At 35.8% G+C, this 16,948-nt stretch overlaps 1 protein-coding gene across 6 annotated transcripts in view; it reads right to left on the reverse strand.

Moving 5' to 3' along the window:
• The window catches only part of SYT1 (synaptotagmin 1), a 522,673-nt gene that overhangs the window by 185,132 nt on the left and 320,593 nt on the right, over window positions 1-16,948 (reverse strand). For all 6 annotated transcript variants that reach the window (XM_084880205.1, XM_084880204.1, XM_084880207.1 and 3 more), the window contains one exon: window positions 2,079-2,261. In XM_084880205.1, coding sequence (XP_084736331.1) covers window positions 2,079-2,244 — 166 coding nt within the window. In that variant the 5' untranslated portion in view covers window positions 2,245-2,261. The remainder of the gene's footprint in view (window positions 1-2,078; window positions 2,262-16,948) is intronic.

Raw genomic sequence — 16,948 nt, forward strand, 5'->3', positions numbered from 1 at the left:
TAGAGCCAGAGGCATAGAAGCAACAAACAGACCATCAAATTTTAGAGGGAAGGCAGGGGAGGGAGAAGATGGAGGATAAGAGATCAACCAAAGGACTTGAATGCATGCATATAAGCATCACCAATGGTCACAGACTCCAGGGGGTGAGGGCATGTGCTGGGGGTGGGGGTGGAGAGGTCAATTAGGAAAAAAAGGAAACATATATAATGCCATATGTAATACTTTAAACAATAAAGAATTAAAAAATAAAAGCTAATGATAAAATACATAACATTGTAAATGGTGCTAAGTAAAATGGTGAGAAATAAAAAGCAAGGGGAAAGACAGGAAATGCTGACAAAGACAGGGTGTGATAAATGGGTCATAATGTAAAATTGCACGGCTGAGGAAGTTCTAACTATGACGATGACATTTGGGCAAAGGCCTGAGGGAGATGAGAGAGTGGGTTATGTGGATACATGGAAAACATTCAGCCCCATAGTTATCAACATTGCCATGCTTTTCATATTGTTTACTCTTCCAGAGAGGGCGATGGTAGGTATTGAAGACAAGGCAGAACATGGATTTGATTTGGTTATTCATTGCTTTCTCTGCTTCCTTATAACACATTTCTTTTAAAGTAAACATTTTGATAAAATATTTGAGTGAGAATTTGCCTCCATATACGTATTTGGTTTCTGCCAAGTTTTATCAAAAGTGTCTAGATCAGTCCATCAGCTTAGCAGTAGAGGAAGAAAGGAAACTGGGAACCTGCATTTCCCATAGGAGGGCTCTTTCTACTGGACCAGTTCCATCCCACTGGGTGATGGCTCTTCTTACTAAGAATGGCCATTACTGACAACTGTGCAAATAGTGTCTCTCAGATGAACTTGAATTTTTTAAAGGAGGACAGACAGATCAACAAGTTGTTAATTACTTGAGGGATAAGAACTTGATTCCTTGTCTATTTTCATTTAGTTTCTCAATGTCCTTATAGAAAAATTCTCTTACAAATTTTATAAATCTCTCATCTGGATCATTGCAACAGCCTGCTTTGTATTCTACCCTTACCCCTCGAAGCAATAGCAAGGTGATTTTAAAGAAAAACCTTAGCCAGATCCTGGACACCTTTGCCCAAAGCCATGCAAAAGCATTTTATTTCACTCAGACTAAAAGCCATGTTCCTTAGAACACTCCACAAGGCCCCATGTGATATGGCCTCTGCTACAGTGCAGACTCATCTTTGCCCCTCTCCACCTTGTACTCAAGGCCCACACAGCTCCTTGCTGTTCAGGCAGATTTTCATCTTAGGGCCTTTGCCTGTATTTCCCAGGTTATTATAACTTTCTTCCCTAATTCATCCAGGTTTCCTTAAAAAGCAGCTTTCATCATCCTACATAATAACAACCTTTTCCTCCCTATCCCCTTTCTGATCCCATTTACTCATCTTTAGTTTTCCTTACATTATTTATTTCTAAATAATGCATTATATATATTTGCCTGTTTATTGATTTGTTATGTCTTTCCCCCACTAGAATATAAGCTTTGTGAGGACCAAAACCTAGATTTCCAATGCCTAGAAAAGTGTTAATACAAAGTAAGTGTTCAAATCTGAAGAAAAAAATAAACCTGTAGTTTAAAATTTATATTAAATGCCACTGATTGGGCTTAGTGTTATACAAATAAGTGGGTACAAATTACTTATTTCCTAATGACAAATAAAATTTTAAAAAAGTTGTGCCAAGGTTTTGAAATATTAACAACTGAAGAAAAGAAAAACCAAACTTTACATTTGGGGAAGTGCATTTTAGTTACCACTTAGAAATAATCTTTACAATGGAATAATTTCATAACTACAGATGTAAAATACAGCACAACTCTTAAGCATTGCTAGTCTTGAGAGAAACATATATTAAAGAAGATAAAAAAGAACCCACTTACATTAAATACATGATACAAATGTTTGGCAATACTGCTGTCCCGATAATTAAAAATAAACAAATGTATGTTATAGTATGTTTGAAGGAATTCTGCTTCCTAACGAGTAAGATGATTTTCAACCATTTATTTTTCCTGAAGTAACAATATGTCTTACTCACGTGGAATTTTATGTAACTCATTCATGAACTTCTCCTTCAGCTTAGAAAAGGCATTTTCCTTCCCTCCTCCGGGGCTGGCTGGCTCGGTGGCATTATTTGGTGTAACAGTCGAAACAGTGGTGACGAGCGGGGCTGCCAGGGCCTCAGGGTGACTCTGGCTCACCATTTTAGGTTCAGGTGAAACTGTGAAGAGAGGGAAGCGAAAAAGAATAATTCAAAATGGCTCAACTGATCCCACATCAAAGGTGTACTGTGGATGAAAAAGCATCAGAGGGTGCGCACCTGCTCTCTGGGTAAATGGCCCATCATTAGCATATTACTTTATGTTGCTTCATGAAATATTTATGGAACCACAGTGGAGATTCTCTCCCAGAAGGTAAGACCAGACAGTTACTGAAAGCATTCTCTCCTAACAATAGCATGTAAACTCTGTCTGTTATTTATTTATACAGGCAATTGTTTGCTGTGTAGATTTAACTCTATAACCCATATCTCACTGAAAGGTGTATGAAACGATTGCTGACAACATACATGCTCTATGTTCAAAATATTCTGCATTTTCTAAAAGAAAAAGATAAAATATTTATACCACAAATGATAGCATACATTCAAAATGTTAGTGAATTTTAAAATAGTTGTGAAGAATACTATTAAAACATTGCTACTCTAAGATATCATACTGAAATTATTTCTTGAATCTGGCTTATTGGTCATGCATTTCCCCCACAGTCTTTTCTCTTTTTTTGACATTTACTGCAAAGAATACTCTGTTCAATAATTTACTTGTGAATTTATAGAAGTCACTGTATATGTGGTATGATTGACTATATATTAATACACCAAGGTACTGATAAAGAAACATGGCTTGTCTAATTATTTTCATTTACTTAGTTTGAATATATTAATGAATTATTTTATTAACTTTATTTATTCAATTATTTTTCATGTTTTTTATCTGCAAAATATAAAAAAAATTAATCCTAAGGTAGTCAGTGAAAAAAAAACCCTTAACTTTGAATACAGAAGCTATCAGATCAATTCTAGTCCTCTTCACTAGCTAAATGAATTTTAACAAGGCATTTGACTTCATTTAACTTGCCTTTTGAAATATGAAGAAGTAAAACCTGTCCTGTCTAGATTTTTCTTAGTATACATAACATAAATATATAATATTGTAAGTATATATTTATATTCCTAAATATAAGGAAGGCGTTCTAAATGGGTTGAAGTCATATTCTCCAATTTAAACATATTTTGGATTTCTGTGTGACTTAAATTTCAGGCTGTGCTGGTGAGACAGTGGGCATGAATTTAGGCAGAAATAGGCAAATACAAACAGCCTGGGCATGAGTAACCTCATAGTCTCAGCAGGAGATTTTATGGAACTATAAAGCTCTTTTTTGATTTGCAAGGAAATGGAGATAACCTGCAAACATAAAATATTTTTATAGAATTCAAAGCCTTTGTGAGTTAACTATCTATACTTCTGTATTTAGTGGAAGTACAGTTGCAAGAAGAAGAATCTCAAATGTATGGGGTTGTTTTTAAAATCTTAAACAAAATCCAGAGATTTTGGATATCCTACAAGGAGATGGTAGCTGAGGCTAATACCAACACACAGGAAATCAAAAAAAAATTTTAAAATATATTTTATTGATTTTTTACAGAGAGGAGGAGAGAGGGATAGAGAGCCAGAAACGTCGATGAGAGAGAAACATCGACCAGATGCCTTTTGCACACCCCGTACCGGGGATGTGCCCGCAACCAAGGTACATGCCCTTGACCGGAATCGAACCTGGGACCTTTCAGTCCGCAGACCGACGCTCTACCACTTAGCCAAACCGGTTTCGGCAGGAAATCAATTTTATTTTATAGTAGGTTAGTTCTTTTTTTAAGCTTTACATTTTCCACTAATAGCTACTAATATAATCCTAGAGGGTAGAATCAGACAGATATGATTTCAGATCTCAGTTCTTCAGTTTCTCCATTTGTAAATGAGCATAATCATACCAAATACACGAGGTTTTAATGAGTATCAAATGAGATAACATATGCAAAGAATTTAGTACTATATCTAGCATGTAAGTTCATTCCATCTACCCCTTCCCATTTTGAGAGATAATATTGTTTTTCCATGGCAAGACTAAGAATAGTTACATGGCTCTTGAAAATTCATATCTGTGGATTGAAGGTGCTTATTAAGAAACATTTTGAAGATGAAAGAACTTACTAATTATTCAGTCCTGACTAATGTGATGACTTTATATTCTCATGCACTCTAGTGCTTGTGGCACTACTTGCTTATTCAGAGAAAAATTTATATTATGCTCAAGTCTTGATAAAATAATAGCCAACTGTAATTGAGTACCTGCTAAGTGATTTTGATACGTGAAATCATATAGTTCTCATACCACTCCCATGAGACAAGTATAATTAAAATCCATCTTATAGGTGAGGAATACAGAGGTTATGCAATTGGTACAAAGCAATATGGGTAGTGATTACTACAGTTGTGATTTAAATTCAAGTATTTTAACCACAAAAACTTGTACACTATGTGACCAGTATCTGGTAAAATTGTTATTTTTTTTTTTTTTAAAGATTTTACTACAACCCCCTAGTAAGAAGTGCTCCATTATTCACACTCCTTCTACTTATGTTATATACAGAATAAAAGTTTCACATAAAAACACTTGCCTTTACAATATGTGAAATATTTTGATATATTCAGTTTTGTTTTGTTCTTTTTCACTAAAAAATTCTAGTTGTGCCTCAAAATTGTGTACATAAATTTCATAACCCATGAATGGTTTGAGACCTACAGTTTGAAAAGCCATTATAATAAGGGACATGTTGAGATACAATAACACCCAATGAGGCTAATAAAAACTAAATATGCCATTTATTAGAATGCTACTATGTACCAAAAGTTCTCATCAGTATTTAACTATAATATCTTCAAATCTCATTACAGTCCTGAAAAGTAACTCAGTCTTATTTTACAGAAGAAACTGGGATATGGAGAGGTTAAGTGATTTGTCCTATAAGAGCTAGCCTGATCCAAGATTTTTACTACCAGTCTACTCTAATAATAACATTTAAGTCTCATTAAACAGTTAAATCAATGCTCGAAAGGCTCCTTAGGCAGTAAGTAAAGTATAGCAGCATTATCAAAATCTTCCACAAGTTTGCAGATGTTTGAATGTCAGGTTCAAGGTTTATCTTCTCCTTAGTTTGATACTTTTTCTTGAAAGCAGTAAGAGGAAAGCCAGATATTATATGGTTCTGTCATGGCAGAACAGCTGACTTCTGGGGAAAGAGTCAATAAAATGGTGAGAGATGAAAGGTGGTTTTTCAGACCTTGGAGCAACTGGAAGCAAAGCAGGCTTCCTATCTTCATAAAGCCATAAATTACAGACTTCTCCTTCTCCTCCTCCTTCTTCTCCTTCTCCTCCTCCTAACTCTCCTCCCCTCCACTTTATCTTCCCCCTTCCCTTTCTCCTTCCTCTTCTCCTCTCTCTTCTTTTCCTCATTCTCTTCTTCCTCCTTCCTCAAAACTAGATCCAGGTACCTCAAGATTTTACCCATTTATCTTGTCATAAGAGTATCCTAAGAGGTGCAGGGAGAATTTTAAGCAGGGGTATGGTTCTCGGCATCGCTCAGCAGTGCCTCTGCTAATTGAATACAAGTGAGCCTGCTTAGCTTTACTTGAGTAAAAAAAAAAAAAAAAAAAAAAAAAATTCCTTCCTAATCCTGCAAATACCACACTATAGATGCCAAATAAGTGTGTAGATTATTATGCTAAATGTGTCTTTGAAGGAGTGTAATGAGGGAGGAAATATTGTACATTCCCAGCTGTGTTCAGTATTTCTAAGAATCTCTTGTTTATATATGTATGGAGGTATGATTGAAATACCAAAAGCTGTACACATTAAATATATACAGCCTGATAAGTTTGGAAATGAGTGTACACTCATTAAACCATCACACACACACACACACACACACACACACATATATATATATATATATATATATATATATATATATATATAAAATTTATACAAACAGACCCAGAGAAAGAGAACCAGCGATCAGACTCTCAAACCTCAGAGGGAAAGTAAGGGAGGATGGGGGTGAGGGGAAGAGGTCAACCAAAGGACTTGTGTGCATACATATGGGCCTAATCAGTGGCCATGGACAACTGGGGGTGGGGGTGGGGCATATCTAGGGAGGGGTTTGGGATGGGAATGGGGGAATAAGGACAATTATGTGAGACCATAATCAATAAAATAAAATAAAATAAAAAAGAAGTTGCTGATAGGACCAAGATAAAGGAAATTTGAGTCCAAAGTGAATAAGCAGAGAGAGGGGCACAGATATGAATTGTTCAAAACATCAGAAACCTTAAGAGGCAAACATTTGTATTCAGAACTTTTAAAATGGCTAGCTACTCCTACTAGAGTTAGAAAAACTTTTCTTATCAACTTCCAGTTTTCATGTAAATTATCTCCTATCTCTTTCTGATTCTTCAATACTCAACCCCTCCCATCTCTATCTCCCCAATACAAGCAAAAGCAATTTCTCACAATGCAGCTCCTTAAATGTAGGATATTGGTTCTAATAAGAGTTTAGTTATTTTCCCATATCACTCTAATTTTAATATTTACAAAGAAGAACAAGATTTATTTCCAAGATGGCCCAACTTGTTAAACATACATCCTTTTTTTTTTTTTTTTTTTTTTTAAACTTTGCTGTTTATATTCTGAGTAGAGAGATCCAACTCTGGACCCTGCAGATGGTGTGTGGGAGATGTGACCACCAGTGCTTACCCAGCCACAGATCCTTTTCAATAAAATTGTCTTGCTTACAGGCTCTAACTATGAGAGTCTGTAGATTGGATGGCCCCCTCCTACAGCCATAGTAACAGTGGATGTAGGAGGGATGAGTAGCTGGTTCAATGACAGCTCACTTAGATGCTTGTCTGAGCCCAGGGACACTCTGTAGCGTGAGGATGTGAGTGAGGCCAATAAGATTCTCTCCTTCCAGAACCTGAAGATATGGAAGCATAAGGAGTAAACACGCTCCTTGTCACAGAGTTAAGGATTGAGCCAGGGATTCCCAACATAGCCTATCTCAGAGCTCATACTGTGACCACTGTGCACCGCCATTCCTCTGATTGACCTGTTTTCCAGCTCTGACTTGCAGTATTCTGAAAATACTACTGTTAATAGTAATCTGAGTGTCTGTACCTTATAATCAAGAAAGCATATGAGCAGAAAAACCTATGTAGGTTCACTAGGCTTAGTAGTTGCCGGAATGTTTGAATTGGTAACCAGTGGTAGTGAATTCTGTTACTAAGTCTGTTCCAGGGTTATAGATAGTTATGGGTGGACCAGTAATGGAACCAAGGCCACAGAGTGAAGTGGGACTCCTACTGTGTAGGCCTAGAAAATGCCTTGGAGACTGACAATTGAGTTCCTAAATATTCAACTGAATATTTTTTTCCCCCCAAAATATATTTCCCCCAATATTTTTTACATTTCTGAAATGTGTATTTTTTCCTCACAATCTATGACATCTTACTATCACTGCCAGGCCTGTGCACACTCAACCTGCTTGTTATTCCTAGTAATGTCCCAGTCAACAGATCACTTAAAGATATTTGAGGAAGGAATCTAAATCCTGGTTGTGATCTGAAGCTCTCTATTTTAAATAGAAAACTAGCAGAATGAGAGTCGTTTTGAAGGTTTTGGAAGCAATAGTGGATCAATATTTAAAGAAATGCTTTATCAACAATCTGGATGGCATCAAGGAAGATAAATGGTGTGTAAAAAATAGACATCAATTCTGAGTTGAGAACAGATTTACAAATCTTAATTAGTTAACCAATACACTTTGTTTTTATTTTCTTCTTTATGTACAAGAGTGATAAAGTGTTTAAGTAATTTTGTTTTTTTAATATATTTTATTGGTTTTTCACAGAGAGGAAGGGAGAGAGATAAGAGTTAGAAACATCAATGAGAGAGAATCATCTATCAGCTGCCTCTTGCATGTCCCCTACTAGGGATGTGCCTGCAACCAAGGTACATGCCGTTGACAGGAATTGAATCCGGGACCCTTGAGTCCACAGGCTGACGCTCTATCCACTGAGCCAAACTGGTTTCGGCATGTTTAAGTAATTTTGAATGACCTTTCAATAAATACAAAGTAAAATTTCAAGTGATATTAAACCACTTTTGAAATAATGGTAAAAAATATAATGGCGCATCTTATAATTAATGCTTTCTTAGAGTAAGGAAACAGAGGTTTCCTAAGGAATAAGGGAAAACATGAACATTGTTTATAAATAATGTATTGTAAAGTAATAAACGTTATAAAATTCTAAACAGCTTTTCTTTTTTAAAAAAAATATATTTTATTGATTTTTTTACAGAGAGGAAGGGAGAGATATAGAGAGATAGAAACGTTGATGAGAGAGAAACATCGACCAGCTGCCTCTTGCACACCCCCTATTGGGGATGTGCCCGCAACTCAGGTACATGCCCTTGACCGGAATCGAACCTGGGACCTTTCAGTCCGCAGACTGACGCTCTACCACTGAGCCAAACCGGTTTCGGCCTAAACAGCTTTTCATTCCCAGAAGATCAATCATAATTATATTTAGCAATTGTTAATATAAATTTCAGAAAAAAATAACTAAAAATAAGCCCATGAGCAAAATGAGAACTATATTTTGCTACCTTCCCTTTCCCCTGCTCAGACCTATATTATAGAGAATAGAAAAAGAAACAAACCATATTCAAGTTAAAACCCAAGTGATTATGTACTGTAATAATAGTATAGAAAATCAAGAGGTCTTATACAAAATTGAAAAATTCCTACCTACAACAGGGAAACAAATCTTGAAAATTATGATATGAGAGCAGTTTTGTAAAAGCATTTGATAATTAATTCACGATTTTAATTGTTTTTCTAATCCATTTATTATGCATCCACTTTTCTATTAATGAAGTACTTTATTATAGCAAGTTAAAAAATTGTCATTTATTGTCCTAACCAGTTTGGCTCAGTGGATAGAGCATTGGACTGTAGGATCCCAGGTTCTATTCTGGTCAAGGTCATGTACCTTGGTTGCAGACACATCCCCAGCAGGGGGTGTGCAGGAGGCATCTGATGGATGTTTCTAACTCTCTATCACTCTCCCTTCCTTTCTGTAAAAAGTTAATAAAATACATTTTATAAAAATTGTCATTTATTTTAAAAGCACCACTCAGTGAAGAAATTTTATGGCTTTAAATGACCTCCCAATATTTTAGTAAGAATGTCAGGGTCTTGGTCAAGAAAAGGTATAAAAATAGCCTTTTCAAATTTATTATGAGACATCAGGTGTATTTTGTAGTGTTTTAGAAATGGTACAGTAATGGTCAGTCTCTCTTCTTTTTTATAAAAACGGCAGAGATGGAATTGAAATCTTGCATGGGTCAATTTAGCAAGTTTGTATAGTAACAATGCTCATTGTTTTTGTATTAATTGAAGTAACTTCTCTTTAACTGTTGTATAAAAAGATGAAATTAGATGCTTCTGGCAGTTACTAAAGAGATACAGCTTAGCTGGATCAAGCCAATTGGCTCTTAAATGTTTTCTATAGAAGCAACAGACAAATACTTAGGAACTTTTATTCTCCATTGCTTTGCAGAACCTCAGCTCTGAACTCTTGCTGTTTTTTGAACTGTAGGCACTTGAGAGAAAAATCTAAGCTTGTATTCAAAACCTTCTTTGATCAAACTGTATTCAAACTGTCATTGTTTTGTCACACAGAGAAGCAAAGCTTTTAAATCGATCTATACACAGTTCAGATTGCGGTAAATATGATGAAAAATTCTGCAGTGTGCAGTTACAAAGAGTATATGAATAAATAAAAATAGTTAACATTTTATAAGCCCATATTACTAGGCAGGCATTTTTATGAGAGCTTTAAACATACAAGATCATTTAATGTTCACAAAATAAACCCCATGAGTCAGGCAGTACTATTATCTCTCTACTATAGATGAGAAAACTTGCCAAAGGTTACATAGCTAATAAGTGCTAAAGTGAGGTTTGAGCTGAAACAGGCTGGTTCCAGGGCCCATGGAATTATTGCTAATAAATGAATAAATAAATGCTGAATGAATAAATTATTGCCTACAACTATCCAATACAATACTTGGTGCTTTGGGTAAATTTCAAGTAGTTTATTCACCATTTGTATGCGTGGGGATGCATATAGGAGGTTAAAATTGAATATGATATATGATCTAGTAGAAATAATTAGGGAGGCTATTCTGAGATAATACACGATGTAGAAAACCATTGAGATTTAAAACATCAGAATATAGTTGTACCTGAAGTCTAAATTTATATACTAATCAGTCATGAAATATAAAAAGTGGTGATTTGACTTATTCTTTTTGAATTCTACACTTATTGTGTGCTAATTAAGTTGGGGACATGAGATATGAATGAACAATACCCACAATTTACAAAATAATAAAAAATCATGTGTTGGTTCCTTACCAAACAGCTGCTTCTTCCTTTTGATTTAAGATAAAGCCTATTTTTTTTTCCAGGCAACTATTGCTCCTTATCCCCCACACATAAATTTTATTAGTTTATATATAAATCATGATAATCCCACTCTTTTTGCTAATGGTTGGTGCAGGCAACTGCATATGATCTAATTTGGGCCTATTGTGATATAAGAGGAAGTCTATTGGGTAAGTCCTGGGAAATTTTTTCTAGCTCTTAAAAATGTATATACAGGAAGTATTGTCTCTGCTGCTGGTGGTGTTTGTGTGTGGAACTTGGAATTGCTTGTGGTCATGGTGAGGTTGTGAGAGAAGTTAGTGAAGCAGAAGGCTGACATTTATAGATGACAGAACTGAACGTTTGAAGTTACATGATTCTCATGAGGATATCAAACTGCTGTATTAACCAACACTATGAACACTGTCCCAATTATGCCCCAATTAATTAATTATCTGTCTAGACTTAGTGGGACAAACGCAGGTGACCAGGAGTCAGCAATAATGGCCTATCCCCTGGTGCTTCAATGTCTAGACAGCTGAGCCGAACCTGAACACATGACACACAAGACAGAATTACTATGCAATCACACAAGGTTCATTTACCTACTAGAAGCCTGATACATGAAGATTCGTGCAAGAATGGGCCTTCCTTTCCCTGGCTGCTGTACCACCTTCCCGCTCGGGCCCCGGAGCTGCCTCTTTCTGCTCTGGCCCTGCCTTCTCATGCTTCCCAGAGGCCCCTGCCCCCAGCTGTTCAACACATATGTGTGCAAATTAACTCACCATCTTTGATGGGTTAATTTGTATACACACTCCTGATTGGCTGGTGGGCGCCATAAAGGTACGGTCAATTTGCATCTTTCTCTTTTATTAGTGTAGATTCCTAGTGGGTCCTAGGTTCCCGCAAAGGCCACCCAGCAATGTACACTGAAAGTTGGACAATGCAAACAGAGACAGACAGGTGGTGGCAGTTTGTTCAGGCTCACACAGCAGAGCAGTCAGGGATTTGTTTCATGGAGCGACATGGAGTCCTCCTTGGGCAGGAGACATTGAATGAAGAAAGTTCCAGGCTTATATAGACCGTAGTAAACAACCTGTGTTTTTATCAGTATGGGTTAGATGGTGTGCTTTATGCTAGAAGCAGGGTGTTTACACTTTAAGGGCTCGAGACTTTTACGGCAATATAGTGGGGTATTCACCTTAATTTTGGCAGTTATAGAGTATTGGGGTTTCCACACAGCAACCATTTCACACAATAATTATTTCACACATTAGAGCGGTTTCCTTATGACCATAACATTATTATAACAAACACCACACTTTGGAACTTCTTACAATGGAAAATAATACATTCTTCTCATTTTGGCTTAATCCATTTTGTGTTGCATTTGCTGTTGTTTGCAGCCAAAGGCCAATAATATGCAAATACTTCATCCGATTTCCACAATAATAAAAAGATTACTTTCTCCATAGGCTTGTTTTTCTATGATGCTATGTCAACTTAGCTTCTTGCTAATACCTTTTTCCTGTGTATGCCTTTGAACTCTAGTTTTTAATTCTTAGTAAATCTAAGAGACACTCATTACATTTTCTCATATTTAGAGCAGCACTGCACATTTTTTACATCCTATGAATTAAGGTGAAGATAATTGCCCCACATCCTAGATAAATATGACTTGAAATATAAGAAAATTCTTTTTTTATTGGCTTCACTTAATGTAAAAGATCTGAAGATTAAGTAAGGGTCCAGTTTTGTACCTTATATTCAAGTTGAATGCCTCACTTTCTAATATGGCCAACATTAAAGTGATGAGTGAGAGGACAAGGTACAATTATGCCTGGATCCACCTGAAGCACTTTAGAATTGAATCAGGATTGGAGAGAATATTTGAAAGACAGGTCCCCTATTATGTCTAGTATGTTTTGTGAACTCCAACTGTTTCTCTTTCTGCTTCTCCTTCCTTGTGTTTATCTCTTAATAAGAAACAGTTCATTTTCTTTTTCTCCAAAAAGTCGATTTTTGATAAAGTTATGGATATGTCCATGAAGAATTTTTGTGTCTTTCCTCTTTGCAAATCCAGTTCACACTGCTATAAGAAAGTGAACTTAACATATTTCCTAGAAAGTACTGAGTTACTAACTCATACAGTATTTAAGCACTATTGCAAAAAATAAGACTTTGATAAAATATTATCTTTATCATTTCTTAAACTTCCATTTTGGCCAACAGTTGGGCTGAATGCCATTTCCAGATGAGTAGCTCACTAATAAGACTGATGAATATACTGCATTTTGCTCCTTTGATCCTCAAAGAAAGAGTTTAGAATGATAGTTTGCCTTGAGAAGCACAATCCTTTAATATCCTCACATTTGCATCATAAACAGGTATGCTGGCTTACTGACAGTAATAAGTAGAGCTAAATTGCATTTTAATTTTATATACGGTAATCACAGACACTATAATTTCACGAAGGTAAAGTCACTCTATAAGCAATTCCCTAATCTCTTTAGCCTTGTCCCCTGCTCCCAAAATTATTGATCAGTAATTTGATATATTAAAATAAAACAAAAAAGTGACATAATGTCCTAGTACTGATTGTGATCAACTTCTCTGAAAGTTGCTAGATGACTTTTAATCTCAAAATGTCATATTGCCATGACTTTTTATATTCTTAAGTAGATATCATCTCTACCCTATTGTAAAGACTATATGGGGAAGATTTGCAATGTTCTATATTGTGTAGGTCAATATCATTGGTGATGAGAGCCTCAACTTTGCTTCATCAGTCTCATAATAAATTGATGTATTTGTTGGGTGAAACAGTTTTTATTTAACTAAATGTTTTTTTATTCCATGCCTCTTAATAGGCAACTGCTTTCCCTTAAAACAGGTAATATCAATGGCTAAATTTCAATTATTAATAATATTCAAGTGGCTAAAGAGACATTTCAGAGTAAGGGTACACTATTATAAGTTCCTAGCTGAATATTATATTGCAGATAAACTAACATTTTTTTTTACTAAGATAAAAGTAAATATATCTTATTCCTGATAGCAGGATTAAAATATGAGTGATGATTGCAATCAACTAAAAATCACCCTGTATTATAGAAGGTGGAATTTGGACTGAAATAGGAGGTATGACTTAATGTAGTTCTACTTGTTTACTGGAGATTTTGTTCTTCAAAACCAATCAGGGGCTTTTGCAATCAAAGACTAAATCAATGGGGAGTGGGGGAAAGCCCAAACCAAAAGATTGTGTCAATTTTGTGCAAAAAAAAAAAAAAAACCCTCCCCACAAACAAAAAACAAGAAGCAAAAAAGAAAAAGCAGGAATGCTAGCAAAGCACCACCAAAATTAATGAAGTAAAATTACAAAATCAGACTGAGGAATGAAAGGTTACTTAAAACCATGAATTTTTATGAAAAAGAGGCAAAATGTAGCTCCACTAGAAAGTTTAAAGCTGCAAAGGTGAGAATGATATACTTAAAGGAGCAATAATTCATAATGAAATGTAGGAATTAGGGTGTGAAAATGAAGATCAAACCCGGCAAGCGGGAGGAGACTTCCACAGGTGTGAGGGGTGTAGTTAAAGGAGATCCTTGCCGAGCACAGAGGGATTCTAGGGCGACCAGTTCAGTTCTGACTCTCAGCTGCAAAAACAAGAGCGCCTTATTTGCATTCTGAGCCAGTATTTTCCCATCTGTTAAAGAAAATATAATAATATAAAACTTATGCATCTCTATCTATATAAAAGGCTAATATGCTAAGCGTCCAACGTCCGGGTAATGACATCAAGTAGCAACACCTGGCTTCCTCTCCCTAGACGGTTAGACTCAGGTGGGAACTTTTTACCCTGTAACCAAATGTCTGTGAAGCGTTTTCTCATGCCTCATCTCATTTGATCCTCACAGAAGTCCTAGAGTAGGTAGATAGGAAACTCGGTGGAATCCTATTTTCTTTTCATTAGCCGGAAAATGGAGATTTAGAAAGCTTAGCGACTTGATCCGACTGAAAATAAGTAAGAAATGATGGACCTTGAAAATGACTCCAGGTTTTCTCACTGTGCAGGATATAGTCAAACACTGCTGCAGTTAAATATTTTACCCTTTGTTCTCCCTGCATGATCTACAATAATAATGTGCTTTGTGTTGATACTTACGGCTGTGTTGCTGTCAATTACCTGAAAGAGAAGTTGGGGTGCTTTACTGGGCTGGAGAAAGTTTAGCTAAATCAGAAAGCAGGTCTAATTAAGCGAGTTCTATATCTATAAAAGGCTAAGTTGACTTGTGCATGTAAAATATAATCCTTGGCTCCAATCACACACATGTGTTTCCATCTGTCATTGTTGATCATGAATTAGGTTGTTTTTTTGACATTCTGAAGCTGAAAGAAACCAGCAGTGTTGCACAGAAGTGACAATGGCAATTAAATATGATTGTAACAGTGACCCAGGTAGATATAATTATCCTTGTGTAACCGAAGTTGCCATCATATTCAGAAACAAAGATGGAGGACAGCCTTTTGAAAGGGACTTGCTCATTCATTGTAAACCAGATCCCAATAACCCGAATGCCACTAAAATGAAACAAATCAGTATCCTGTTTCCTACATTAGATGCAATATATATCATATTCTCTTCCCACATGGTACAAAGGGCTGGGGAATGGATATTGCATTAAGAGTCAGAGATGACAGTGTAATCGACAATAATACTAGATTCAATGGATGATGCCGAAAGGGTAAAATTTCCCATCGAATTTCTTAAAAGTATTACTCCTTTGGGAATGCCATGTCATAAAATTAGAACTGAAAGTAGGTGCAATCATCATGCTACAGAGATATCTTAATAGTAAATGGGATCTTTGTAATGGTACTAAATTTGCTATCAAAAGATTGCGACCTAACATAATCGAAGCTGAAGTATTAAAAGGATCTGTGGAGAAGTTGTTCTGATTCCAAGGATTGATTTGTCCCCCTCTAACACTAGCATCAGTGTTAGAATAAGTTTAATCAATTCATCAGTTATTGCTTTTACCAATGTAGTTTTTATATCATGTTTTTGTTAATTTTATATCATATCATGTTTTTATTGTTATATCATGTTGTTTATTAATCAATTTATATATTATTTTCGTATACATTTTACTAATTTTCTTTCTTCTCTGACACTTCTATTATAAAGAAAGGGCAAATAGTAATATTAAAATATTTATTCTAATTATTTTTCTTTCAATGTGCACAAATCTATGCATTGGGCCACTAGTTTATCATAAAAGTAGATGTTAATAAGCATATAACCAATACTCAATGGTAGTTGATAATTGTTTTAATGCAAAGTTAATAATAATAATAGCAATTATGATTGTTATTATTATTATTAGTCTTGTTCCTGTAACAAATATATCCCTATTCCAGAGCTAGATGTGGGAGCTCCTCCTATTCCAATTTGTGGAGGTTAATAGAATATTATTTGACATGTAGATTTCTCTACTTGGAGAGAATGCTCAGGTGAGAGATGTCATGTCCAAGTCCCTAAACAAATATTCACATTCTGGTTTACACATTAGTTATTAAAATTTTTTAAAAAAAATTGATTTAAGATAAGAAGGGAGAGGGAGAGAGAGTGAATCATTGATGGGTTGCCTTCTGCATGTCCCTCACTGGGGATCGAGGCTGTAACCTGCACAGATACCCTTGACTGGAATCGAACCAGGGACCCTTCAGACCACAGGCAGATGCTCTATCTACTGAGCAAAACTAGCTGGGGCTACACATTAATCTCTTGTGAATTGGTTAGTCATACCAAAAGGTGATTTTCAAAACAATTTTCTGAGCCTATCACTTTGAGGGCCAGATTCTGGAATATGGTGAACATTTTTTGTCTACCTCTCTATCACATCTCTTCCTGGTCCCATAGAAAAACATCACTTAGATTCAAATGAAAAAAAATTCTGTTTCTTGATGGAGGTTGGTCATCTCTCTCTATGGAATAGGATCTAAATAGATTTTTAGATTTATCAAATTTTAAATAAAATGACAGCTGTTAATGAAGGAATCTTTCAGGATTCTGTGGGTAACAGGCTAGAATTTCTGAAGCTCTGCAGCTGGCAGGGCTTTGTAGGACACTCAGTAGCCATTTAGGAGCCCCAATGTCCAGGGAAAACATCATGGGAATCACCCTTTCCTAGCTAGAGTCCTGCAGCTGTAAGAACCTCAGCCCAAAATGCAGGTTTCTAGAGGCCCCACGACTTCAGAAAAGAACATGTTTTTGAGAATCAGAAGGAACCAGCGATGG

This window comes from Pipistrellus hanaki, assembly GCF_964339955.1.
Source record: "Pipistrellus hanaki genome assembly, chromosome: 3".
Lineage (NCBI taxonomy): Eukaryota > Metazoa > Chordata > Mammalia > Chiroptera > Vespertilionidae > Pipistrellus > Pipistrellus hanaki.